The 27,094-nt window shown below is 54.1% G+C and overlaps 1 protein-coding gene across 5 annotated transcripts in view; it reads left to right on the top strand.

Annotated features, from left to right (window-relative positions):
• Positions 1-22,415, top strand: part of LOC103581226 (rap guanine nucleotide exchange factor 1-like) — a 35,934-nt gene extending 13,519 nt beyond the window's left edge. For 2 of the 5 annotated variants that reach the window (XM_008563110.1, XM_008563109.1), the window contains exons 3-17: positions 1,410-1,667; positions 2,588-2,680; positions 4,273-4,361; positions 5,445-5,556; positions 7,190-7,265; positions 10,311-10,395; positions 12,376-12,468; positions 13,390-13,575; positions 14,373-14,457; positions 14,580-14,674; positions 16,167-16,245; positions 16,336-16,437; positions 17,780-17,877; positions 18,949-19,077; positions 19,647-22,415. In XM_008563110.1, coding sequence (XP_008561332.1) covers positions 1,410-1,667; positions 2,588-2,680; positions 4,273-4,361; positions 5,445-5,556; positions 7,190-7,265; positions 10,311-10,395; positions 12,376-12,468; positions 13,390-13,575; positions 14,373-14,457; positions 14,580-14,674; positions 16,167-16,245; positions 16,336-16,437; positions 17,780-17,877; positions 18,949-19,077; positions 19,647-19,797 — 1,731 coding nt within the window. In that variant the 3' untranslated portion in view covers positions 19,798-22,415. The remainder of the gene's footprint in view (positions 1-1,409; positions 1,668-2,587; positions 2,681-4,272; positions 4,362-5,444; positions 5,557-7,189; positions 7,266-10,310; positions 10,396-12,375; positions 12,469-13,389; positions 13,576-14,372; positions 14,458-14,579; positions 14,675-16,166; positions 16,246-16,335; positions 16,438-17,779; positions 17,878-18,948; positions 19,078-19,646) is intronic. The other 3 variants (XM_008563112.1, XM_008563111.1, XM_008563113.1) reach the window with 2 other exon arrangements.
• Positions 22,416-27,094: the final 4,679 nt, after the last annotated feature.

Raw genomic sequence — 27,094 nt, 5'->3', positions numbered from 1 at the left:
TTGTTTAGGTTAAAGGGCAGCTTTGCAGAACTGCTTAAGGATTTCAGTACCTTTGACCTCCTGTTAGTTTAAAACTTTGTTTCTTCCTCTTTTTCCTTGTCTCTGTGGGTTGTGAAAATCCTGTGCCGTAGCAAATGCAGAGAAAATTTGAATGAGCAGTGTGCCCATTTGTGTTGAGGGTGACTTTCATCAAATTCTGGTGTCTGTAGTGGGCAAGGAGCCGGCGAGAACTCCAGACATGGTCCTGTCCACGCATGTTCTCCCAGGGCAGTTAGCATGTTGGCAGGCCTTTGCAGGGCACAATGACATTGTCAGATCTCAGCTCAGTGGCCATTGGCCGGTGGTCCTATAGCTCCTCTGTCCTGTAGCAGCAGAGCCCCGGCTTGGGGTGCTCATTGGATCTGAGAAGCCCCAGATATTTGATGCCACATGTCAGTATGGTTTCAGACTTTCTCTCTGATGAGAATTTGAGGGAATGTAGCTTTCTGGCTCCAAGGTGGCATCAGAGGTGTTGTAAGATCACTACTTTGTTTAGTTAAAAAAAAAAAAAAAAAAAAGAGGAAGAAGAAGAAGGAAGAAAGGGAAGAGGACAGATAAGATTAGGTAGGAAGGTAAATGAACTCATAGAGGTTTTTAGCATTTTGGGTTTTTGTTGTTGTTGTTGTTGTTTTGACCAGTAAGGGGATCACAACCCTCGGCACGGTGTGGTCTGCACCACGCTCTCAGCCAGTGAGCGCACCAGCCATCCCCATGTAGGATCCGAACCTGCAGCCTTGGCGCTACTAGCGCCGCACTCTCCTGAACGAGGCACGGGGCCGGCCCAAAATTTTTAGCATTTTGATAGCATAATTCTTTCAACCATTTTTAAGGCTTATGCCTGTTCCTTCCCAAAGGATTTGAGATGGATTATAACACGTACAAGTTTGCAGTATTTAACTTTCAAGGGATGAAACCAAAGAGATTCATCCGAATGATTCAAAACAAGTAGCAAGGACTGCATCGTTGAATTTAGCCGTAACACTCCTGGAAGGGTAATAAGGAGCTCGGCCAGGTTGTGTGGGGTTAGTTTTCTGTTGCAGTGGAGCAGGCGGCCACTGATGTGGTATATGGGATTTTCTCTCTTTTGGGGGAGCTGTTGCCCTTGTCCTGCTATTTAGATGTTCTGGAAACAGTGCTGGCCAGTCTCCAGCCTCCAGGCCCCTCTCAAGGGAGGAGGCACTGGGTGTGGGGAGCCTCAGAGGCCAGAGGACCACAGGGGCTTGTCTGGCATGATCGGTGGTCCCTAGTTAGAATTACTGTGAATGACTTATCAGTGCTCAGCCACAGTTAACCTAACTTCTTTTTCTTTTGTCTGTCTGTTCTCTTCTTCCCATATTCTCGTTTATTTGTTTTCAACTTTGATTCTTTAGTACAAATCTGTGTTTAGGTCCTACTCCCAGGATTTCCTGCCTCACCACCAAGCTTCCGTTCAGCCTTTCCCTCCGCCCACCTCCTCCTCCTCTCCACATTTCCCACCTGTCCACCAGCCTCAGAGCTCTGACTTAGCGGTGCCGCCTGTGGCCAGTCCGCCTCCCAGCACCATGGACGGGCCTCTCTCACCTTCTCAGGAGAACAGCTTTCATGGGAATACTGTCTGCCTTCCTTCCGAAACCTCTTTCACTGACTCGGTGAGAACTCAACCCTTGCACGCACCTGCACACGGGGCTGCACATTTGTAGAAAGTAGTACCACTGCCCATGAAAGACGTCGCCTTCCTGTCACTGGCAGTCAACTCTGTTGATGGCGTGTGCCCATCAGCAGCATGACTGCATCAAAGCAAGGTGCAGTGGTTCCTATTTCCAGAACAGAATAAGAGCAGAATCTTTTACACAAAACACCTATCAAACTAGGAATCCAATTTTCCACAGATGGACTAGTGGTCATTTAGAGACAGTAAGGTATCACAGCGTAAGATAGAAAATGCTGTGAGCTTTCTATTCGGTTGTTTGCTTTAGAGAAAAGTACAGGCCCCTTTGGAAGTGCAGAAGTGACAGAGGTCCAAGGCAGGTAGGTGCCTGTTCAGTTGCCCTTGGTACCGAGGCCAGAGGCTTCCCACCCCATCACATAGGTTTTCAGTTGTCAGCAGTCTCCATCAGAACACAGGGAAGAGCTGCCATGGACACTGGGGTGGACAAGTAGGTAGGCAGAGAGAACACAGGCAGTGGGGACCGACTCCCCAGTGTGTCACATTGGTATGTTGTCTTGATGTGCTGCTCCTGCCCCTCCATAGTCATTTCCCACCACACTGGGGTCCCCCACAGTCCCCACTACGGTGGGGCTGCTTTTCCAGGACTGTTCAAATGTCCCTTGACACCTCCAGAGAAGATCTAGCAGGAAACTTAGCTTCCCTCTGACACAGAGGCCAGCTTTGTTCTCTGACCCTGCAGAAGGCTTCCCAGGGAGAAGAGTGCACGCTATCACTGTCCTCTTCTTCTCATGGAAGGAGCATCCTGGTTGGGGCCAGCCCTGCTGGCTGCCCTCTCTGAGCTGTGAGAGCTGGCTAGAGGGCCTGGCCCATGTATCTTTCCTCTCATCCTGTCTCTCCCAGAGTGAAAACGCCAGCGAGGACGCTGGTGAGGGTGAATACGTCAATCTGTACTCCTCTGGCCAGAGCAGTGAGGAGCTGGCTCCCTCTCGAGGAGTAAGTAACCTCGGGCGGCCTCGTGCATGTGGCCAGGCCTGGCAGGTGTGGCCCTGCTGCCCCGGGGCTGCTTCCCTGCACCCGCTTCTGTGTGGCTGAGCCCCTCCTGGTCACAAGCAAACTGGGCCCCCGCAGGCTCTGTGGAGGAGGATGTGGCTTGCAGGTGGAGGTCTGCCCTTGACTACTGCTTCAGTGCATGTGGCACTCCTCAAAGCCTGACCGATGGACGGGTCTTCTAGAAATCTCCAGGAGCAGACCGGTGTAGGCCCTGGGCCCGTGTCGGGTGCTGTCTGTGGGATTCTCTCCATCACATCTTCCACTATGGAGCTCCACCTTCCGTCCCATGGCTCTTCTTCCTCCCCAGCATGCTCCATCACTCCCGGGTTTGTCTGGCAGGTAGCTCCTGCCAATTGGATGCGCACCTCCCTCCTGAGAGTGCAGAGTTACCTGACATCATCACCCTCCCAGCTTGTGACAGTTGAGTCCAGCAGTTCTGTTGAGCAATCAGCATCCCTGGTTTTGTTTCAGCAAAACAGGAGCAAGTTCAAAAGCTTCAAAAGTAACTCTTCCCACTAGCCCAAGTGGGACAGATTCCTTGAGGGGAGGTCCGTGAGGACTCAAGTCCTCTCCAGTGATCAAACCAAAGGGCAGAGCGCAGCCATTCAGAGCATGGTCCACCAGTGGGATCCTCACAGGTATTTAGAGGCCCACATAAGGCACCTCCCGCTTCAGGTGTTAGCAGGTCACAGAGCACTGAGGAGGTTTTACTGCCGTGGGATCTGGCCCTGCCTGTGGGAGTTCAGCTGGCCCCTGCCTTCCCTGTCCCCCCGGTGGCCTGTGTCCCAGCGTCATCACCTCAGCCCCCATGTGGAGCAGTCCACACCTGCTGACTCTCCATGGCTCTCCCTCTACCAGTGGCCACTTGCAGTACTGGCTTTTTCTTCGCCTTGAAGCACTCCCGTTGTGATGTTCTGTATTCTTGTTGTTCTAGTTCTCCATTGTGGCCCCAGTGACAGACCAGGGATGTTGGGGCCACATTGTCGCTGAGTAAGGTGGGCCCAGAGACCCAGGAGGAGGGGAGGGGGTTACAGTCACATGCCTGAGCAGTGGGGCCCTTTGGGACCGTAACTGGCTGGGCCAAACAGCCTGAAAGCTTTCTTTAACTAGGAAGTCAGCAAGGTTTTGCTGCACGACAGCAGGGCCCCGTGGTTCAGGACACAGGCTTTGGAGGTAGACAGCCCTGGGTTTGAATCCAGGCTTTTCCACTTACAAGCCATGTGGTCCTGGGCAGGGCCGTGGACTTCTGTCCTTCATTTCTGTGTGTGAAGTGGGATGTTGGTGTTAGCTCATGAGTAGGTTCAGATGAGGAAAGGTGCCTGGCTGACCTTTCAACCTCTCCAAAGGCAAGATGCTAGTCTCAGGAGGGCTTGTGTTTCCTGTAATTAACTGCATTCATCATTAACTTCTTCACGTCCAAATTGCTCCATAGGAACTTGCACTCCAAAGCCACTTGCAGGCAGGAATGCTGGGAAGACAGATCCCCCCTGGCATGGGCCACCAGTCTAAAACCCAGCACTCACTTCTCTTTTCAGGAATCACCAGCTGGGAAAGACGGGCCTGCCAGAGATCCCTCGGCAGTTGGCAGTGCACCTGGAAAGGACAGCAGAGATGGTGGTGAGAGGTAGGAAATGAGCAGAGAGGAGCCAGGTCTCCCAAGAGCAGTGCGTACTCCCAGCGAGGCCTCCCTGAGCGGCCCACAGCAGCCAGCTCACCAGGCCTGCAGGCGTTGCATGTGGGAGTCTTTATGCCTACTCCTCTGATTCTCAAAATAGTACATGTTCAAGGTAGGAACTGTGAGAAGTACAGAAAACTGCAAGGAAGCAGGGAAAATCGCTAATAACTCCACCTTTCAAAGGCCTGAACGTAAGAGTCTGCCATTACCCTTCTGTGCATCCCTGTCACTGCTCTACGATGACCACTGTTCTGAAGTCTGATTCCCACTAGACTGAGCACCCTGAGAACAAGGGACCGTGTCTGCTTGGTTTATGGTTTTTCTTCATGCCAAGCAAAGGCCTGATGGGGAGACAGTCCCCCGGAAAAGCCTTGGGGAATGGCATCTGGAGCAGTGCTGGCTTTTCCTCCCACCCTGCCTGCCCTTTGCTCCTCCTCTCCTTAAACACTGACAGTCTGGGCCGGCCCGGTGCTACAGTGCGCCACTTGGGAGCGCGGTGGCGCTCCCGCCGAGGGGTCGGATCCCCCATACAGACCGGCCGCTCACTGGCTGCGGGAGGTGCGGGCGCACCCCCGGGGGTTGCGATCCCGTTGCCGGTCCCGGTCCGGTACGGGCACGACACTGAGGGTTGCGATCCGTTGCCGGTCACGAAAAAAAAAGACAAAAAGGAAAAAAAAAACACTGACAGTCTACACCGTGGGCTTTGACAGAGTGGCTGAAACCATTGTATGTTAATAATCCAATGGAACCTTTTTAATCTCCCAGCGTGATCCCTCCCACATACAGGTGGGGCATCCACAGAGAGTAGGAAACGTCCTAAGGCTGCACAGCTGGTCAGTAGCAGACCTAGGAATCCAGTCCACGCCCTGGCATCTATCCATTCCTTGGCTTCACGTGTGGCTGCAACTCAGGGCAGGCTTGTTCAGGGCCACAGTTCTGACCCAGGCATAGGCAAGCGTTGCCTCAGCCCCGGGTGTCAGGGAGTCCAGGGGCCTCTCTGATGCTTCCAGCACAAACCACTCCTCCCTCCAGGGCTCCAAAGTCACCAGATGCTCTGGAGTCGGCCCAGCTGGAAGACGAAGTGGATGAGCTGTCCCTCATCGACCACAATGAAATTATGGCCAGGCTGACGCTCAAGCAAGAGGTGAGGACTTCACAGGCCTGGATTTTGCAGCATGGCACACAAAGCGAGAGTGCGGGGGTGTGAGGAGAATGTGACCTGAGGTGTCTCAAGCAGGAAGACCAAGCTGGACAGGGAGACCAAGTCTCCATACTCCTGGTGGTTCTCTGGGCTGTGGCCCCTGGAGGGGGTGGGTTCCAGGAGGAAGTGTCCTGTCCCCTTCTCCTGATGCTGCCGCAGAGTGAACTTGAGCATCTTGTGAGCATGAAACCTTCGTAAGTGGTAAGCCCCACCAGTGTAGATACAGGCCCGGACACCGTGGCTACCTCCATCCTGGGCCTTGTCTGCAGAGCCTCAGCGAAAACAACACCCAAACCTGTCACGATAAACGGAGAAGCCAAGCTGAAACAGCCTTGCCTCTCTACTGTACAGTTCTAGAACCACAAAGTAACAACTTAACAAAATAGCCTTGGCCCCTCCTGAGGAGGTGGCCATGTTTCTGGGCTCTAATTTGATGGCAGTGACGCGCACACACACATGGGTGAGAAGGCACATAGTACCCTTTGGACACTGCTGGGCCAGGCTGAGCTGGCTCCAGCCATAGCAGGGAGCAGCCCAGGAAGGCATTGGCAGGGCTGGTGGGGGTGCTTCGACAGAGAGAAGTAATGTTTTGTGACCCTTGCCATAAATCTCCTCCAAAAACTCATGTCATGGGCACAGCTGCAGCCATTCACAAAGGTAAATCCAAAACACTGTCAGATTCTGGAGTCGGGGAGTAAAAACACCAAAGCCCTTTTACAAAGGCAGGTGAGTCTCGGAGTGTGTGCTGCGGCGGTGGGGGGACCCCAGGGGTGTTGGTTGTGTCTCCTTCTGAGTTATAGGGAGGAGGTTGGAGCCTCAGTCGGGGGAGAAGAGTGGCAGGCCTGGTGCTGTTTGGCCCAGGGTTCCATTCCTGGCCCTGGTGACAGCTCTTTTTGGCTCCAGGCCAAGCGGCTTAAGCCTGTATTTGCCCACATGGAAATAAGATTTGCTTCTTAATAGGCAGGCAGGGATTGGTCACATAAGCAGCATCAGATGTCATTGGATGTCTTTGTGACACTTTACACTCTAATGAAGGGCTGTGTGGAAGAACCTATGACATTTCAACAATGACTCCACTTCCACCTGGGGAAATGGATTTCTATCTAGGGTGGTTTGCTGCAGTTTTAGAAACATAAACATTCTTGAGAATGATCCCGCTGCCTCTGCAGGCATCCTGGGAGAGGCTGGTGGCAGTCTTGCCACCCTTTCTGTGGAATCATACCATTTTCTGTGTGTAAGGGCTTCTACCTCACCTCTGACCTGTGGGTCATTGAGCAGGGGGAGGTCCAGTGACACCATGTTCCCCTGACCCAATAGTGTCCTCAAAAAAGTGATGTGCCCATGGTGTCTGGGAGCCCCCAGGCCATCTAGCTCCCAGATGCCGTCTGATCTGTGCCTGTCTGCCAAGCATGGAGCAGTAGGTGGGCTGGAGGGGCACCCAGCACTCGCAGCATGGCCACACTGCTCCTGGACGTGTGGAGCAGAGGGGAGTGGTCATGGGGTCCCTGCAGCACAGTGCCTGACTTTTCCAAGGCCATGCTCTGCGTCATGCCTTCCTTTGCTGTTTTCATTACAGGGTGATGATGGGCCAGATGTCCGTGGAGGGTCTGGAGACATCTTGCTGGTCCATGCTACTGAGACCGACAGGAAAGGTAGGGCAGCTCTCGCAGCAGCAGCCTTTGTCTGTGCTGGTGGCCTCCCTGGGGTGGGGCTGGTCCCACCACAGGTGTCACTTGCTTGGCCCCACTGTGCTGTCCTCTCCTCTCCTGGTGGCAGCCCGGAGCACACCTGAGCATGGGCCTGGTGCCACTTGGTCAGAGTGGGAGCTCTCCTTGGAGACAGTGGGACTGGGACAGAGCGCTCATGTCTGGCCCTCATTGATGAAGGGTAGTGATGACCCTGGGGCCTGTAGGACCCTCTGGAGGACGAGGGTAGGGGGTGGCAGGTATGTGGCACCTGGAATAATGACGTGTCAAACAAAGACACTTGTTTTCTTTTAAAAAATTATTAAAAAGATGATGTAGCAATCGTGTTAAAGTAAACTGTTGGAAGGAATAAAAACACCCCAATCTGGAAACCTTAACCTAACCAATTTCATTTTCATGAATGACTCTGTGCAGATTAAATGAGATAACACAGCACACACCTGGCACATTGGCGGTGCTCAGGGAGCATTCATGATTCTTTTTTTCTTTTTTTTGTGACTGGCTGGTATGGGGATCCAAACACTTGCAAGGCCTTGCTCTAACCACCTGAGCTAACCGGCCATCCCCCCACAATCCTCTTTAAGAAAGCCCTTGCTCAGCTGCTCTGCAGTAAATCCTCCTCCATGCCTGACACCTCAGAGCTGCGTCCTCAGCAGGTTATAAGGAGCAATTTCCATTTCATTTTTGTCCCAAAGTGGAGGGCTGAAATGGGAGCTTGCTACAGGCCTTGACCCAACAGGGTGAACTCTACCATCCTGCCAGGCGCAGCCAGCTGTGGACAAGGCCAGAGGGGTACCCCACAGCACAGCCACCCAAGACCCTTCGGGTCTGTGCTGGCTGGACCTGTTGAGAGGAGGCTCTGCCGCTGGCTGAGTTTCTGCTTGATTTTATTAATGGAAGGATTTTGAGGCTCCACAGAACCAAAGTTGTTCGTTCCTAGGAGGTATAATTGAGGCAGAGGCCGTAGGCCACATTGGAAAGAGAGAGGTGCCCTGTGGCAGGTAATGAAGCAAGCTGCTCGGGCAGGTGGCTTCCTGCAGACCAGAGACTGCTCCAGTGGCACCAACAAAGGGTACCCCGTGGCTCAGATGCCAGGGCTCAGTGGGCTGGGAGGCACTTTGTCATCGCACAGCTCTCCTCTTGGTCAGTGCGTGTCAGAAGCTGCAGGGAGAGCGTCAGGTCGGGTTTGGACTCAGACCTCAGCCCAGATCCTGTCCATTCCCCGGGATCCACGTGTGCCAGAGCCTGTCACTTAACCCCCGAGCTTCCGGTTCCTCAGGAGGAAAACTAGAGATGATGAGACCTCACCTTCCAGGGCTGTCATGAAGATCAGGTGAGCCAAGGCACAGAAAGTGCTCTGGGAAGTACAGAGAGCCGAGTGGACACTAGGAAGTGTAGCCATCCCAGAAACTAGGCGACCCCTGTTTACTACAGCCCCGGGCACAGCAGATGGTTAAGAGCTCTGGAGTCAGGCGAACCCTCCGACACTGCCTACAGGTGGGATGGCCACATGCCTGGGTTCCTCGACTCTCAAGTGGGGAGACAGTGGCCCTCACCCTTGTTGGACTGCTCAGGGTGTTGAAAGACGTGGTGTATGTGCAGAGCGGGCTGGTGCTCACCAGCGAGCCTAGCACATGTCTGGCCAGAGGTTGCCACAGCTACTGTCAGCATGCACCTGCAGACCTGGATCCATTCTCTGCTTCCCTGCCCAGCCACCTTGAGCAAAAATAACTTCACAGCGAGCAGGGTGGGCTTGAAGGTCCAGGAATGCACCAGAGTGAGGTGTGGTTGGAGCTTGCTGTGATGCCCAGCCGTGAGCCTCCCTCCCTAGCTGGTCCCCTCCACCACCACGTGGCCCCTCACAGCAGGAGCAGGCATTGGTCAGTTTTCCTCTCGTTTGGTCTGGGGGGTGCTGAGTGAAGGGTGGGGGGCGGGAGTGAGCTGTGTGTGTCTGTGCCCAGCCAGTGAGTGCTACTTCGCTAAAGAGGATCTTCCTGGGGTTCCTGCATCCAGCAGGTAGGGAAAGAAGATAGGGAAGGTAGTCTGCGCCCAGCCTGGCGGCAGAGCATGGCTGGGGTCACGGCAGGCTTGCTCCTCACCCCAGCCGGAGGAGCTGGCCAGGGCATGGGTCTCAGGCAGGGTCCTGTAGTTGAAAAGTTCTGCTCTTTTTCCTTTCATGTCAGAGACAGCATGGTTGGGAGTGTGAGTCTCAACAGCAAATAAGCAGGGCCTTCTGTGATTCTGGAAGGGCTGGGAGTCCTTGGCTGGCACCAGCCCCTCCAACGGGAAAGGGAGGTGGTGGGTGGTACTGCTGCCCAACTGCGGCCTCAGTCTTCGTGGCTGGCCCTGCCCTTCCTGGCACCTGAGCTGCCCACGGTGGGTCCCAGCACATGCCAAGCTGTACCTCCTCACCCTTTCCTCAAGACCCTCTACACGTGGAATTTCCCGCAATTTTTGAGTTACTGGACCCTGCCGGCTAAAAGTACTGCTTTGCGATTTAGCTTCAGGATCCTGCTAACAAGTCTGAACTACTTATTTTCTCTGTGCCCCTGTTGGTTAAGATCCTTTGAACGATCCAGCCTCAGGACAAAACGAGAGCCTCTTGATGTCTGATCTGGGGTGCACATCTGGGCGTGGGCAGCTGCCAATCTTTAGCCCTAGCTGGGGTGGGCATTGCCTCTCAGCGGAGGTTCTCTTCCCACTGGGACCACGCATGGCCTCAACCTCTGGTGCAGTGTCCTTCCCTAGGCAGCGCTGTCATGAGAGCAATGTGCCTGTGAGGTGAAACCTGCTTACCTTCCCTGTCTCTGATCCGCCCTCTCACTTGAGAGATGGACAGAGTGGATGGGCAACTTCTTTGGGGCATGAGTTGGAGGCACCAGAGGCCCGCCACCGCTGCCTCACCTGCCTCTCTCAGAGCCAGGGCTTTTCTCCGGGCTGCCCCCACCCCCAGTGCTCTGTGCTGCCTGAGTGACTGTTGTTTTCCTCTAGATTTGGTGCTGTACTGTGAAGCCTTCCTGACCACCTACAGGACCTTCATCACCCCAGAGGAGCTCATCAAGAAGCTACAGTACAGATATCCTTCCCAGCCCTGCTGCCTGGCCTCACGCCGCAGGCCTCTTCACCACGCAGCCTCATGTGGGAAGCCAGGCAGCTTTGGGGGCAGCAGTGTGATTGGGTGGCACTGGGGTGTCCCATGCACCACGGTTCTCACCCCCACTCTGCCCTGTCCTGGCCCTGGGACCTCAGGCCAGTTCTTCTCTGTCAAAGGGCCGAGTGAGTCAATAGCAGTGCCTGTGGCGCTGCCCGGGAGTGCTGCCTGGTGGCAGTTCTGATCACTGGGCAATTCTGAGAAAGAATCAGAAAGAGCAAAAGCATGCTGGAGTGGCAGCCTGCGTGGTTGGTGCCAGCAGCTTCTCCGAGCCCTGGGGCATCAGGCATGGTGAGTGCCGTGTGTGCAGGGATGGAGGGAAGCAAGACTCACGTAGACAGCTTTGGGGGCAGCGCCGCCATCTCTACCCGCAGCAGACACATGCCTGTGACTAGAACCAGCTCTTGTCTCCTCACAGACCCGCTCCATGGACTCACCCTTGCCAAGTGTCACTCCCTGCAGCAGCGGCTGAGGAAGACCCCAGGGGTCTGGAAGGACCCACTTTTGTTGCCCATTGCTTCTTTCTCAAGTCCCAATCTGCCTGTCCTGCTGAGGCTAACCTGCCGCTCCAAAGGAGGGTGACACATCCCTGCTCCTCAGCCACCTGCTAGCGTTGTGGCCCATGACTGCCATCTGCTGGGCAGCAGGAGGTCCTGCATCCTCTGGCTCTTCCTCCCTGCCCAGGTGCCCTGAGCCTTCCCTGGTGCAATCTAAGGTCCTCTCCCGCCCTTGCTTCCCCTTCTCTCCTTGCCCTCCCCTTAGAGTCCCTGGCCCTCTGGCCTCACGTGTTCCTCAGCGCCTGCTCACAGGCCGGGCCCAGGACATGAAGGTCAGGCACGCTCGTTAGGAGCCCATACAGCTCGCATGAGCTCACTCAGCTGTGAGCCATGTCCTGTGTACATAGTTACCATGTCATATGTGGTGCCATCATATAATCTTTCATGTAATTGAGGACACTGAGGTTCAGAGAGGTGGAGTTGCTGGCCTACCTGCTGGCCTACCTAGCTACTTGGTGGGAGGGCAGCCCACTCTGACTCTCCCCAGTGCCCAGGCTCTTAGCTCTGCACTGCTTGGCCACATCAGGCATGTTCATGGAATTGTTGCAACATGGAGGCCCAGGGCACAGTGGGCCAGTGACCCCTCTGTGCTGTGGGTCAAGCAGACTGTCCCTGGGGTGTGGCTCTGTCCTGAGTGCCACAACACAGAAGGTCACGGGTTGATAGAGGGCAGGCAGAATGGAGTCAGAGGGGGTCTGGAGAGTCAGTGGTAGCAGCACAAGGCAGAGCCCGGGTTGGGGGCCAAGCATGAGGTGGCCAGGTGTTTAAAGGTCTGCTGTGGGGGCAGGGAGCAGATGTGGAGGGTGCTACTCCCAGGGCAGAGAAGGAGGAAGGGGGACCTGCCCAGAGTTGCCGAGGTTGGAGCTCCCCAGGAGAGTATCCAAGCCAGAGCTCACCATGAAGCCCAAGGAGGCAATCCCAGGATGGAAACCCTCGGAAAGAGTGGAGGAGAGAGTCTGGCCTGTGCAGCTCCCAGGGAGCTGGGGTTGTGAGGGCACTTGGTGTTGGCCACCTTTCTCCACCTGAGGTCCAGCAAGGCAGCTGTCAGCTTATTAGTGAGCTCATGGGGATCTCAGGCTGGCCGCAACAGAAAGGCAGGCCTGGGCAAGCCATGGGGACAGTCCCGCAGGCAGAAGGTGGTGGTCAGAGCAGCCAGGGGTCAGGCAGGTAGGGGCTGGTACCCAGTTCTGCAGCTCTGCCGCTGGCACATATCCTGGGCCTTATTCCCAGGTGCTAATGCCTCGCTCTCAGGGTCCCTGGTTCCTTGCACCTCAGTAAGTGGCAGCTAGGAGCCAGTTCTTCTCAGCTCTCCCCACCATGTGGGCTATTTCTTTAACCTGTGCTCCACATATGAGAAGTTCTCTCCCTTTGCTGACACGTTCAAGAAGCGCGTGAGCAAGAACACATTCTTCGTGCTGGTGCGGGTGGTGGATGAGCTCTGGTGAGTCCTTCTGCCCCGGGCACGTCACACTCCACCTGCCTCTCCTGGGTCCCTGCCCACAGAGCACTGGCCGCCAGCTCCAGACACAGCTTGCTCCTGCTGGCTATACGTATGCGGCCCTTGGAGAAAATGACCTGTCCCCCATAGACCAGGGTGTGGCACCTCTTCAGCCCCTGCCCAGGCTCTGGATTTCCTCGTGGGGTCCATCCTGGGTCTGAGGCCATCCCTCCCATGTGTGTCTCAGGTCTAGTCCACCGCGGGTGTGCTTTTAGCTACCAGCAGGGTCGGAGGCCAAGGGGAGGCAGCCTCTCCCACCCTCCCCAGCATCTCCCTGGTTGTCTGAGTCTCAGGCACGGCACGTGCATTTCCATTTATTTAACCAGTACACACGGAGCAGGCCCCTCTCCCAGCTATGGGGAGTCAGGGTTGGACAACACAGACCGACCCCTAGCCTCCGGGCATTTGCCTCCTGCGGGGGAGGCCACATTAGCAGTGGCTGTAAGCTAGAAATGGCCGTGCGTGGAGGGTGCTGAGGAGGAAGGCCACAAGTGGCCTTTGAGCATCCAGTCTACGGGGCTGGGAAGTCTTCTTGGTGTCTCGTCACTCTGGTGAGACCAGGACAGGACTTGTTTGGGATTTGTCTGTGTAGCCCAGTCCCCAGCATAGTCTCTGGCACTTGTCCAGTGCCAGCAAACGTTTGTTGAGTGAATGGCAGTACTTGGTACCAGTACCAGACTGCTCTTGGCACTTCTGAGGGTGCAGGCAGCTGTCCCCCATCTTTTCTCTCGCTCTCTTCCCACAAGAGGTTTCCCAGCTCGGTGCCAATCACTGCCACGTGGCCTATGGGACTCTTAGGTGGATTCCATACTCTTCCTGGGGCTTGTGTTTCTGCCCCTCATCTTGTACCCTTTGGCCCATTAGCCTGGTGGAGTTGACGGAGGAGATCCTGAAGCTGCTGATGGAACTGGTCTTTCGCCTGGTGTGCAGTGGGGAGCTCAGCCTGGCTCGTGTGCTCCGGAAGAACATCCTGGACAAGGTGGACCAGAAGAAGCTGCTCCGGTGTGCCAACTCCGACCAGCCCCTGGCAGCCAGGGGGGTAGCAGCCAGGTGAGGAGCCAGCTTCTGCAGTAGCCGCATCTATTCCGCTTTCCTTGGTTTACCCTCCCTCCACGACCTCCCATCCTGGCTCTGCCCAGTCCCTGTGACGAGGCCTCGGGGACAGCCCCATGGTTCCCCCATGGACTGGGCCTCTTCTCCTGGAGGTGTATATTTTGTGCTGAGTGTATATTTTGTGCAGGGCATGCACGTGGGGGCTCAGTAAGACAGCAGGTAGGGGATACGTTCCAGGCTGAAGTCAGTTTCGAATTATCTTTCCAGCACTGACATGGCAGTAGTTAATTCTAGTCCAGCCCCCTATGCCATCCTGAATGTTCCTAAGAACCTCTATAAAGCTTCCAGTCTGTTGCCTGCCCCTCTATATCCCAGCCCAGTGGTAAGTTTCGATTCCAGCTATAGATACCTGTTGATGGGTCAGCCCCTTCTTAGTGAGCACTTAGCCTTTGTTCATACAGCACCATCCCTGTTCTCAGGGGCCTCTGCAAGTGGGGCCAGCTGTGAGCGAGGGTCCACAGGCATCTGAACTGTCCAATGAGCTCACGAGGGAAGCTCTGTCTCCCGAGTCCATAAGCAGCAAGATACGCCCAGCAGAGGTGGGAGAAGAAGGCAGACAGCGTCATCCTGGGGAGAAAAGTGGGCCCAGAGTGACCCGAGGAACAGCTTGGTGCCGGCCAGCCTGTGGCCTCCCCTCTCCTGCTGTGGAGCCTGCGGTGCAGCCAGCGCCCACTCGGCTCCTGTCCCCCCACCCCACCCCCCATGACTGCTCTGTTCCTGCCTCTGTCTTCTAGGCCAGGGACCTTGCATGACTTTCACAGCCATGAAATAGCTGAGCAGCTGACACTGCTGGACGCTGAGCTCTTCTATAAAATAGAGGTATGGCGATGAGGGGGGCTGTGGCCCAGAGAGCCGCTGTTGGTTCTCCCTGGATGAGAGAATCTGCCTGTCACAGGAAAGCCAGAGGATTCCACCTCTATCCAGTCTATTTCCTTTTGCAGATTCCCGAGGTTTTGCTTTGGGCAAAAGAGCAGAATGAGGAGAAGAGCCCCAACTTGACCCAGTTCACGGAGCACTTCAACAACATGTCCTACTGGTAAGGAGGGCCACCGCAGCAAGCCCTGTTGCTCTGCACGGTGGCATGCCTGGGTGGGTTCTGCATGTTCCTTTGCAGAGAGCTGGAATGGTGAAGAGAAGGAGCTGCCTCTTTCACTCCTCCAAGCTCCTTCGGAGGTCCTGCAGGGATTAATCGTGAACCTTCCGTGGGCAGAGAGCAAGGGGTAGGATGGGGCTCGTTGGAGGTGGCTGCCTGAAGGGCTGGTTGAGGAGGCATCTGGCTCAGGGATGGTTGAAGAAGAGTGCCAGGGTCAACTAGTAATGTCTGCCAGGGATGACAGCGGGGCAGAGGGAGTCCAGTTTGCCATTCTGTGCTGGTCACTGCCAGTCTCCCCACTGCCAGGTGGCCGTCAGGGCTGATGCTCACACTGACTGTCTGGCAGAGAAGAGCAGTTAGCAAAGGAGTGAACTCTGCTAATACTTTTATTTAGCCTTTAATTTTTAAACCAAAATGAAGCCCTACAGTGTGTTTATGATTTAGAAACCTTGGCTCTTCAGGATGTGACTCAAACATGCTCATAGTGTCTCCACACGCAATAGAGGATCAGGCAGAGCTTGGCAGCTGTGCAGCAAGCCCCACCCTACACATCCACCTTGGTCACCTTGGCTGTTTTTAAATGCCCCGAGGACTGCTTATTTGCAGAAAAAGAGGGTCATCTCCCCCTTTCCTACTTTTCTCCCACAGGAAGCACTCCACACCTCAGTGACGTGTGCTTAGAGGTAGCAGCCCAACACTCAGCTTAGGGTTTTGCCCAATGGGATATGGTGGTTTCTATGGCAGCAGTTGCACACACAGGTCGAGCCTGGCCTCTGACCCCAGTGTGCCTCTGACCCCTCCTGTGCTCTCTGGGCACAGGAGGCTCAGGAACATACCCGATGGGGCCTGGCTGGGAGGAGATGCAGGTGAGGCCCCTTCAGAGCCATAGTCCTCAAGGTGTACTCAGCTCAGGTGCCATTCTGCAGGTCAGAAGAGGCAACACAGAGTGTGGCACCTCCTCCAAGTGACCCTGGCAGTGGCTCCTGGGAAAGCACAGGAAGTTGAGGCTACCGTGAGGTCCCCTCTGCACATGTGGCACAAACGAGACTCGTCTTGGTTTTGGTTTTGGTTTGGCTTTGGGTGCTACTAAGTTTTGAGAGGTTCCCTATCTGTGGCAGATAAACGTGGCCTCTTACCCAAATGCCAGCTGGTTTCCCAGAGCCAGTGCTGAGGCCACAGGAGGAGCTCTCCCAACCCCACTAGTGCTTGGGTTGGCACCTGTCAGAAGAGTCTCTGCCTCAATCCTCTAAAATGTCCCTGCAGGTCAGAGGTCCCCATTTGTGGCATTTGGCACCAGTCCCCAGAAGAGCCCAGGGCACTCAGCAGGCAGGGGCAGCCCTTGTTCACAGCCCGTCTGCACCGGCACTACCCGGGGCCTACCTGCAGGGAGACCGGTCATCTCAGCTGTTTCTACTCTTTCCTGTGGTCCCTATAGGGTCCGGTCGATAATCATGTTACAGGAAAAGGCCCAGGACAGGGAACGGCTGCTCCTGAAGTTCATCAAGATCATGAAGGTAATGGTGGCTGAGCCTTTCCCCCAGCCTCCCCTTCAGGGCCTGCCTGCCCTGTGCCTGTCCTCACAGTGAACTCGCCCTTCCCTGCAGCACCTGCGGAAGCTAAACAACTTCAACTCCTACCTGGCCATCCTGTCGGCGCTGGACTCGGCACCCATCCGCAGGCTGGAGTGGCAGAAGCAGACCTCAGAGGTAAGTGGCGTGGGTGGCATGGTGGGAGTCCACGAGCCATACAGCAGGAAATGCTGGGATCCCTGCTCTGCCACCAACCTGCCATGCAGCTGGGACAGCTGTCCGCCCCCTCCTCAATTTCCCGCCTCTGCAGGCCTTCATGGTTGCTTCTAAGGCTGTCACATTATGGTGTCCTGCCGCCACAAGCCCACGCCTGGGTCCCAGCATCACCTGCTCCACACTTCCTTGGTCCGCCCTTCTCAGGGGGCTGCTTTGGGTTGGGTGCTGCGTTAGGCATTGGGCACATGACATGGAACGGGACCAACATCTTACTGGGGGGGTTTCTACAGGGTAAGCACTAAAAGGAAAAGGATGGGGTGCTGGGTGAGCAGGTGTGCTGGCCCTGAGGTGTCACCCACATCATGGCCCGACCCCCTGAAGAGGAAAGAGAATTCCCATCAAAGGAGGCAGAGGCGTGCACAGCCTGGGAGCAGCTGGGAGTTTGGTGCCCTCGAAGAGCAAGGTGGAGGCCAGGGCGGCCACACCACTGGGGAAGGGGACCATCTCTAGGTCATGATGGCCTCAGGGGGCCTGAGGACTTGAACCTTTGTCCTTGTATAGGAAGATGGTCCTTGAGCAGGGGGGCAAAGCCCCCAAGCTGAGTTTCACGTGGGCCACTGCGGACCTCTCACTCTGTCATAAAGCACTGCCATATGGAGAAGTGGGAGATTCACACCAGGTGCCAAAGGAACACATGAGAGGTCCTGAGGAGGCAGGGAGGAAGCGACACTTGAGGGTGGAGGCACCTAACAGGACAAGAGGCAGGAGAATGGCATTGTGGGCAAGGAGCAGGATCGGCTGAGTCTCAGAGGCAAGACTCCACACCACAAGTTCAGCCCTGCTGGAAGGCAAGGTCACCTGTCGTCCCTGGGTGACCCTGCCTGGAGTGTGGTGAGGAGTGAAGGCACCTCTGAGCCAGAGCGACTCAGTTCCATGTGTAGTGTAGGAGCTGCAGGATGGAGCAGGAACCGAGCAGAGGCCCTGCTTTCCAGTGACTTGTACACACAGTAGGCACTGCTTGCCCAGAAAGTGATTCTGACCAGGCACAGCAAGCACCATGGGGCCTTTCTCCACAAAAGGGCCTTAGGTCACCCTGTGACCAGGGGATTTGGCTGCCACCCTGTTAAAAGGGGTTGAATCACTGCTGGCCAGGGGGGCCCAGATCCAGCTTAGTGTTCACACGTTGTGGCCACCCTGTCAGTGTGGGTAGAAGGTGGTTGACCAGTAGGTCAGCGAGGAAGGCTGGACCTCTGTCCCCCAGCATTGTCCTAGCACTTGTGTCCCCATGTTCTGTCCTGCCCAGGGCCTGGCTGAGTACTGCACGCTGATTGACAGCTCGTCCTCCTTCCGAGCCTACCGGGCTGCCCTCTCCGAGGTGGAGCCTCCGTGCATACCATACCTGTGAGTAGCAGCCACCTGCCTTTATCCGAAATGAAGGCAGCCCACCCCCATCCCTGCGTCTGCCTCTCAGTTGCTCTGGGAAGACGCACTGTGCTCCACAGAGAAATCATCACTGAAGGGTTTCCGATTGAGACATTTGTACTTCGATTTTACTTTAAAAGTAAAACATGTCTCCTCATAACACAGTTTAAACAGAAAAGAAGGATCAGATGAGGAGTAGAAGTTCTCTTACCTCATCTCCCAGCCCCACTCCACTTTCCTTCTGTCACCTGCCCGTGAGTGTGTGCAGACCTTGCTACACATATGTAGCCTCTTTCCCACACGTGGTATCGAGCCCTATTCTAGTGGTTCTCAAACTTGGCTGGAGGCTAGAACAGCCTGAGGACCCAATCAACCCCAGGAACCCTGAGAGCACTTGGTATAAAGTAGTTCAGAAAACATTTCCCAAGTGTGGGCCATGGGATGGAGTAAATGCATAGCTCATGGAAAAGGGAGAGAGTGGAAAAATCAAAGCTAAACAGGTTTCGTTGTTGCAGGACTCATCAGAGCCTTTAATATACTAGTGGACATTAGGAATCTCCAAAAGGAGAACAGAAGACTGAGCAGTCTCCCAGGGCTGAATGTTTGAAGAAACTTCCCTCAGGTCAGGCTGCCCTCAAGGCCTTCACCCCCAAGAGATACAGGTCCTGCAGCCAAGAACCCTCCAAACAAATTTAAAAAATAACAGTTTTGCATTAGCAGCCCACAACTGTGCCCACACACCCTGCTGCCACCTCAGTTCATGAACATTTCTCACAGGCTTGGACAGGTGGGGCATTCCAGGCTCCTCCAGCTCTGAGTGGCCTCCAGGGGACCCAGCAGGTGGTTGTGAATCCATACTTCACCCTAGACTTGCACCTTGGTTTGCTCTGGGATTTTTGACAGCTGCTCAGACTCGGCCTAAAGGTGTGGGCTGGAGTCATTCGTCAGGCTTGGCTGGTCCTGGTGGTGCAGCTAACTCACAGGGAATCAGCCGGTGCCTTCCAAGTCGCTTTCATAGCGGTGACTGGGCTTCTTTACCCATCCTCCCAGGGGGCTGATCCTGCAGGACCTGACCTTCGTTCACCTGGGAAACCCAGACTATATTGACGGGAAAGTGAACTTTTCCAAGCGGTGGCAGCAGTTCAACATCCTCGACAGCATGCGATGTTTCCAGCAGGCGTGAGTGCTGCCACCCTGGTGGTGAGGGGGATCTGAACCTCAGCTCAGGTGCCCAGAGAGACAGCCCCAGGGACCCTGCACAGGGGATCCCTGTTGAACAGGGATCCAAGGCCTGCTCCTTCCGATTTGTGGCAGGATGGTTCTGGAAACCAAACATAACAGGCTCAACTCCTTGTCTGGCCCTGGGCCTGAGCCCAATGGCATGGCCAGCTCGTCCTCCCATTTCACACACCAGGAGGCTGGTGCCCCCTTGCCATGAGGAGGGGCTGACAGACCCTGGTCTGCCTGATTCCAGCAGCAGGGGCAGGCCAGGTCAGCATGCAAAGGGGTGCTAGGCTTCTGCAGCCTTCCCTGTGGGCAGGCCAGCACAGGGGCGCTGCCCAGGGAGGCAGAGTGAGCACAGCTTCTGGTGCCAGTGGCGCTATCTCTTGTCACATTGGGCGGTAGCAGCTCCTGATGTGTCATTCACAGTGAGGGGCATCAGGTGGTCCATGTGGTGCCCTCCAAGAGGTTGTCATCAGGCTGCTCAGCCCACACTGCTCCCACTGACTGCCCCCTCCCTCCACTAGGCATTACGACATCCGGAGAAACGACGACATCATAAACTTCTTCAACGATTTTAGTGACCACCTGGCCGAGGAGGCCCTGTGGGAACTCTCTCTGAAAATTAAACCCAGGAACATAACGCGGAGGAAAACAGACCGGGAAGAGAAGACCTAGGAGCAGGTGCCATGAGCAAGGAGAACGCTCAAGAGGCAGAGGGCAGCTCCAAGCCCAGGGAGGACTCTGGACCTGGCAGGTGGGCTGCCAGCGCCCCGGCCACAGAGCCACAGGCTGGCCAGGCCTCAGCTATGCCGGGCAGGGGCCTGGAGCCCGCCAGCGGCTTCCTGCCTCCCTCCTCCGCAGGAGCAGACACGTGGCCCGCAGTGGAGCTGGCAGGCAGGTCTTAGGACTGATTTGTGACCCGGGGGTTTCCTGGTTTGGTTTAGTTTTCTGCTTTCACTTCTGTCTTCCCCCCCACCCTGCCACCCTCTCTCCTACAGCCTGGGAGCAGCACAGAACCAGAATCAGCAGACCAAGGAATGGCAGATCCTCTCCCCTCCCTGAGCTTGAGAGTCCCTGAATGACACGGCAACTGCCTGGAGGCAGAGGCCCCTGTGTGGGGGCTGCCCTCCTACGGCTGCAATGAGGCAGGTGTGGAGGGGTGGTCAGAAGGCAGAGAAGACCAGGGCAGGCTCCTTTTGCCCCCCATTCCCTGCTTTTGAAATATGGAGGATGGTGTGAGCTTTTCATCTGGCCCAGAAAGGTAGGACGGGGGGTGTTAACGCAGCCCTGGAGCTGGCACCCCTTAGCATGGCACTGGCTCTTGGGCAGTCTTGCTGGGTGCTGTGCCCACAGGCCTCCCATGCTGGACTGCGAGCAGCAGCAGCACCTGTCATCTTGTCACCCCTTTACCTCCTGCCCAGGCTGCTAAGACTTTCCCCACATTGTCCCTCTGGGCAGCTGGGAGAGGAGGCTGGGCTAGGGAGGAAGAACTTCACCATCAGAGAAGCACTTTGTATTGCTGGGAGTCTTTTTTACCTTGTCTGAGTTGGGGCCTGAGCTGAGCTCCTGGGGAGTGAATTCAGAGAGGGGACAGCAAAGGAGCTCTCCTGTCCTCCTCCGTCGCTTGCTGTGTGCCTTAAGCTCCGTCTTCTGTCTCTCCCAGTATCTTGCCCCATTCTGGAGTGGCCAGTGGGCTCCTCCTCTGGCTCATCAGACCTTCCTGCCAGAGCCATCAGTGTTCCCCGGGAAGGACAGGGCATCCCTGAGAGGCCCAAGCAGGCCCTTGGGGTGTGGAGAGGTCAGAGGCCTGGCCTCAGAGGTGCCCCTGAGGCTGAGCAGCCAGGCAGGCTTGCTTTCTCCTTGGCTGGAGCATCTTCAAGAGCAGGTTCTCTTCCGTCCTCCTGGTTACAAACCACTCTCACTGCTGAGGCTGACAATCTAGGGCAAGGTTTGTGGGGGCGGGGGAGGGCACTGCTTCAGCAAGCAGGTGCCCGCTAGAGCCTCCCATGTCCCCCCCGGCTCCCAGCTGCTGTGCACAAGCGAGTGCTCACTGCTGCTGGGTGCAGGACTTGATCAAGTGAACACCAGGGTCGGACTGAGCTTACTTAGCCCAGTTTAAACAGAACAAAGAAAAGATAGAAAGCAACACCTGTTGATTATTTAGACTTTTTAAACAACCATGTCACTTTGAGCCCTTTCTGGGTTTGTGAGCAGCTTTTCTCAAGAAGAGTTTGGGCTGTGTTTCTTCTTCTTTCGTGTTTTGTTTGTCCTGTATGGAGAGGGGAGGGAATCTGTGGAACGTCAGAGAGGCTGCCTCTGACAGCAGTCCTGCTGGCGGCTGCCGGAACCGTCACTTTATTATTTAAAGAGTGTGTGTGGAGAACCGCTGGTTTCTTAGCAGTATTGTGTGTGGGGTTGGATTTTTAGTTTGTTCCCTCTTTTTGAGTCCCTTCATTTCAACCTTTGCCTCGCACTCCCGTCCTTTGCCCAGCTCTGTTGAATGCTGCTGCGTGTATGGGAGGGTCCACTGTGCACACAAGGTCTTTGAATTGTGTGAACGAAACCCCTGTGCCATTTAGAGCCTCTGGGAGTCTCCCTCTGTGGCACAGGCAAGGGCCAGTGCTGTGTCGCAGCCTCAGAAACCAGCCCACTCACGCCCAGCAGCAGGCAGATCTGTGTCTGCAGTTGGGCCTGTGCGCCTTGCTCTCAGACGTGAGCTGGACAGAGAGGGGGTCTCCACACCTTCCCTGAATTCAGAACAGACCCTGTGCCCATCCCCAGGATGCCCGAGCATTTCCCCCGGGCCCTCCCCGTCCCTCCCTGGGAGCCCTTGGTAGTCTGAGCAGAAGAGCCCAAGCAGCAGGTGGCAGTGCCAGGTGGCTCCCCACATGGGGACAGCAGGGTGCACTGCGTGTTTTAACTTATTGGCTGACAGGCTCCCCCTCCCGGCTCTGGTTGTTGCCAGGTCCCAGTGCTCAGTGCTGCAGCCTGGCCGGGACTTGTCTGTTTCTCGGGGGCCCAGGGGAGGGTTGTGGGGATCAATCTTTGACACGACTGAGATGGATGATTCGGTTCCTTTCTGGTCAGTTCTCACCTGCAGGTGTGGGTGGAGCCAGGGAAGGGCACTGGGCTCCAGTTCTGAGAAGCGCCTGCCGCTCCGGCTGCCCACGGCCTCCCAGTGTTCCATTGTAATATACATCCCCCAACTAACCGTCTCATAGTGGCATCTTCCTGCAGACATTTCAAACGTGTAACTTTTATATGAAAGAAAAATAAACACAGATGAAAGCCGACTGATGCCATGTCAGCACCACGTGTCACACACACGCAACTGAAATGACAGGCTACACTGCCTCTCTGCTGTGGCCACCTCTCACAGGCGGGGCCTGGGGGCAAGTGTCATTCATCTCAGTCCCCAGACCTACTTGCTGCTGTTGGGATGGCTCTCACTGAGTGGAATGGACATCACCAGCATCGGCTCCTTTCTAGAACTTTCCCTTCTAATTCTTGTGCCATTTGAATAGACAGGAACTACACATGCCCTTGAAGTGGGTTCATGCACAAGAGCTATGCCACTACTCTGGCAACCCCCCACCCTGATATCCTGGTGAAAAGGGACATTTCTATGGTGGGATTTGGAGCACGGGGGTCTAGAGCTGGTTCTCAGTGTCCTAAAGCACTGGCTTTAAAGAATGCCTTCTGCAGGTGTCCACCCTCGAGCCCTGAGGGCCATGCCCAGAGGCTGGTCCCAGCCGCTGTGGGAAGCAGTAGCTCATCCGCACCTGCAGGGGACCCAGTGAGGCCACCCTATGGATTCTGTTCTTTCCTCTGCCCTGAGGTGGGCTGTGTCCCTTCCACGTGCACATCATCTTCCTCTCTTCACTGTCCCCCCAGAGCCATCCCACATGCCAGTTAGCCCACCACACCCCAGAGTCCCTTCCCCTAGCACCTTCACTGCAGTGAGGCTGGGCATCTGGGTGCCGGCCACCTAGGGGGTGGCAAGGGATGGGCCAAGGCCCTCTGGCAATTGCCCTGGTCCCCAGTCCCCAGCTTCCAGCTGTGTGGGAGGTGCCACAGAGCAACCTGGGAAAGCCACAGGCTGCGTGCACACCTCTACCTGGGGCGTGGAGGCTCACGGAGATTGGAACCCAGCAGGGAGAAGGGGCATTTACGCTCAGACCCCACCTTAGGTGGCTTCCCCTTGCCCACCCCAAAAGGCAGCAGCTTGTCTGCCCCTTTACATGGAGGGAGACAGGTATTCCTGGGCTGATCAAACAGACAGAACCCCGCTTCTGGTGAGCCCTCTTGTCCCCTCAGCTGTGTACTGAGCAGCTGGTGTGGGCCAGGCCTCATCACGAAGTCTCACCTTCACCTTGGGGAGTGATGAACCTTCCAGGGTCTCTCATTGCTGGTTGTGTCCTTGGGCAGATCATTCAACCACGCATGCCGCAGATTCCCCGTCACCTACTGTTGTCCAGTTTGACCAGTGAGCACACTGAGGCCCAGAGAGAGGCCAGTCCTCCCCTGAGGCCTCCACTCCCATCTCCCTCCCCTGCCAACAACGCCAAGAACCTTGTCTGGCTCCAGCAACCCAGGTGACTGGGGGATGTGGATCTCCGACCTGAGCCTGCCAACCAGGGCTCAGAACAGCAGCTGCTGCAACCCACCCTGATCTTTGGTGACGGGGGCAGCAGGGTTCACTGAGGGAAGAGTCATGGTCACAGACACCTGGGTTCCAACGCTTCCCCCAGAGGGTCCCCTCCCTGGGCCTAGGAATCTGCATGCTTAGTGACCCAGGAGGCTTAGATGCCCACTCCAGCCAAGAACCACAGCAACAAAGGGGCCGAGCCAGGGCCCCATGCTTCCCGAGCTGCCCACCTGCATTCAGACCTCAGAATCAGTGACCCGGGTCTGCTGGCACAAGGCTGGACTTCTGGGCATGATGGCTGCTCAGTGTCCCCCAGCAGGATGAGAGGCAGGACCCAGCATTCATTCATTCATTCACTCACTGGGAACCCATTATTTAGGATGCAAAAAGGCAGAGATTGGGCCATGTGAGTCCTGCATTTGCTGGCAACATGCTGGAGTAATTGGACCCTTGGCTACAAAGGGCTCCCTCCTGACTCTGCAGCTGATAAGCTAAAGGAACTTAGGTAGGTGGTTCCCTTCTCTGTTCCCCAGTTCCCCCATGTAGAAGTAGGGGTACTGACAGCTTCTACCTCATGAAGTCTTGTGAAGTCACAGTGAGTTAATACTTGGGACAGTGTCCGGTGAGCATTTCCTGGGTACCAAGCACTTTGGAGGCTGCTTTCCCTCATTCAGTCTTAATCAAAAAATCACACAAGTGAAATATTACAGTCATGATAATACTACAAAGAAGTGGCACTTGACGTTAAAGAAATTAAATCTGGTTTGAAATCCACGCACAAATGTCAGGTCCAGACAGGTTTAACAGGTCATTTATGCCCAAAAAACAAACCCCCCTAAGAACAGAAAATGGGGAAACACTTAACTGTTTTCATAAATGAAATATAGCCATGGTATCAAATTCAGACAGGACAGTACAGAATAATTATAGGTCCTTCTAATTGATGAATACTGATGCAAAACTTATAAAATCATCTTAGCAACTGCAAACCAGCAGTGCATGAAAATCAGTAGTGCCTGGCCAAGCTGGGCTTTCTCAGAAGTGCAGGGATGGATTGACCTCAGCGAGTTAGCGTGTGTCATCTTCCCCTCATGCTAGACCTTCTGCTCCACGTGTCTGGTCCACCTCTCCTTCCTGGGCACACAGGGGACTGCACTAGCCAGCCCTTTGTGTGAGGGTGAGGGGCAGAGATAAGTGTCGCTTTAGGCTTTTATAGGAAAAACGATAAGACTATTAAAAACTATAAGGAAGACCTTAATAAATTGAGATGCACTTACTCGTGGATAGGAAGGTTAAGTCTCTTAAAGATGTCAATTCTCCCCTTGATAATGTATAAATTCAAAACTATTCCAACGGAAATCCCAACAGGATTTTATATGGTCCTTGACAAAGTGTATCCTAAAGTGTATAAGGAAGAATTTCCACTCTGGTGATGGCAGACTAAGTCATTCACAGCAGCCTTCCTGGTAGGAAAGCTGTATGAGATATTTCTAAATCCAGCCTGAAATCATGAGAGAGCTCATGAGAGAATGAACAATTACTGGGCCAGAATTCAGGAAGAGAAAAGGTTCAAGGGTTTGATCCTTATACCAGCCAACTGCCAAATATATATGTATACACACACCCACATGCGTGGAAAAAAAAAAAATATATATATATATATATCTAAGCAGCCAGACGAAAAGGAAAAAGACACATTCCTTCAATAGAGCGGTAATTAGACACCTCAACAGAAACAACTGAGGCCAGAAGACGGTGGAATTATATCTTCAGTGCTGAAAGAAAATAACCACCATCCAAAGTTCTGTACTCACCAAAAATATCTTTCAGGAATGGAGGTAAAATCAAGATATTGTCAGACAGACAAAAAGAGCAAATTCATCACCAGCAGACCCACACCAAGAAAAGACGCAACAGTGTCTCAGGTGGAAGGGAAGTGATCCCAAACGCAGGAGGAATTGACAGAACACGAAAAGAATGACAATGTGGGGAAGTCTAAATGGACACTGACTGCATAAAACAACAAAGAGAATGTCTTACGGTTTCAAATACAGAGAATTAAAATAGTGGTATGTGACTCCGGAAGGGGATGGATGGAGTTAGCGTATTGAATTGGTTCTTGAATTGTCGAGGAAGAAGATAACAGTACTAAAAACATTAGATTTTGAGGAGGTAAGAGTGCAAGTTGTAAGCTCTAAGGAACCACTAAAAGGGTAGTAGAAGAGTGTACAATTGCCAAGCTAACAGAGGGGAAGAAATGGAATAACAACAGTCCATCGAAAAGAAGGCCGGTTAGCTCAGCTGCTTCGAGCGCAGCCTTATAGCCCCCAAATCAGCACCGGCCAACTGCCACAAAAAATAGAAAAAAAATCAGCAGGAAAGGAAGGCAAGAAAGTCCAAATCACGCGAAAGACGCGTGGCGCTAGTGGGACCAGAGGCAAGCAAATAGATTTAACTCCCACCCCCCAAAAACTATTAAATCAACTAAATTCTCCAGTTGAAAACAAGCTATCAGGCTGTATTTCTTTTAATTTATATGCTATTGACAAGATGTGTCTATGTAAAATACAGAAAGGTGGAAAATAAAATTATGGAGAAAAATACATTCTGCAAATAAAGTCCCCCCAAAAATCATTAGCATAGCTACATTAATATCAGGAAAAGTAAGTTTTAAGGCAAAAAGAAATGCTAGACTTACAAAGGGATATGCTGTAAAGACAAAGTACACTCAACAGACTTAACAGTTCTTAAATTTATATGCATCTAATTGATTACACAGCCTCAAAATACCTCAAGCAAAAGCTAACAGAACTACATGGAGAAGTGTGTAGATGTATACTAGTGGGAGGTTTTAACACACCTCTCTCGTGAACATTTAAGAGATAAATCTAATTCACACAACACTTCCAAAAGACAAAAGAAAATGAAACATTTCTCTACTCTTGTGAGGAGACCAACATAACCCTGATACTAAAACCATCACGAGAACCTAACGAGAAAGAAAACTGCAGGCCAATTTCAATCATGAACGCAGATGCAGAAGTCCTAAACAAAACGTTAGCAAATTGAATCAGGTGATACATAAAGAAGATAATACATCATGACCAAGATGAGTTTATTCCAGGAATGAAGTTACTTTAACATTTGAAAATCAACATGTCAACATGTTAACAGAATAAATTTGATCATTTTCTCAGTAGATACATGAAAATAATTTAATAAATTCAATATCCATGCATGATATATATATATAAAAAACAGTAAACTAGGAGTAAATAGAACGGTGCCTCCTTAATCTCAAGAAAAAATACTACTTTTTTTTTT

The sequence above is a fragment of the Galeopterus variegatus genome, unplaced genomic scaffold (genome assembly GCF_000696425.1).
Source record: "Galeopterus variegatus unplaced genomic scaffold, G_variegatus-3.0.2 Scaffold12602, whole genome shotgun sequence".
In the NCBI taxonomy this organism is placed as follows: Eukaryota; Metazoa; Chordata; class Mammalia; order Dermoptera; family Cynocephalidae; genus Galeopterus; species Galeopterus variegatus.
This window is presented reverse-complemented; position numbering and strand designations above follow the sequence as displayed.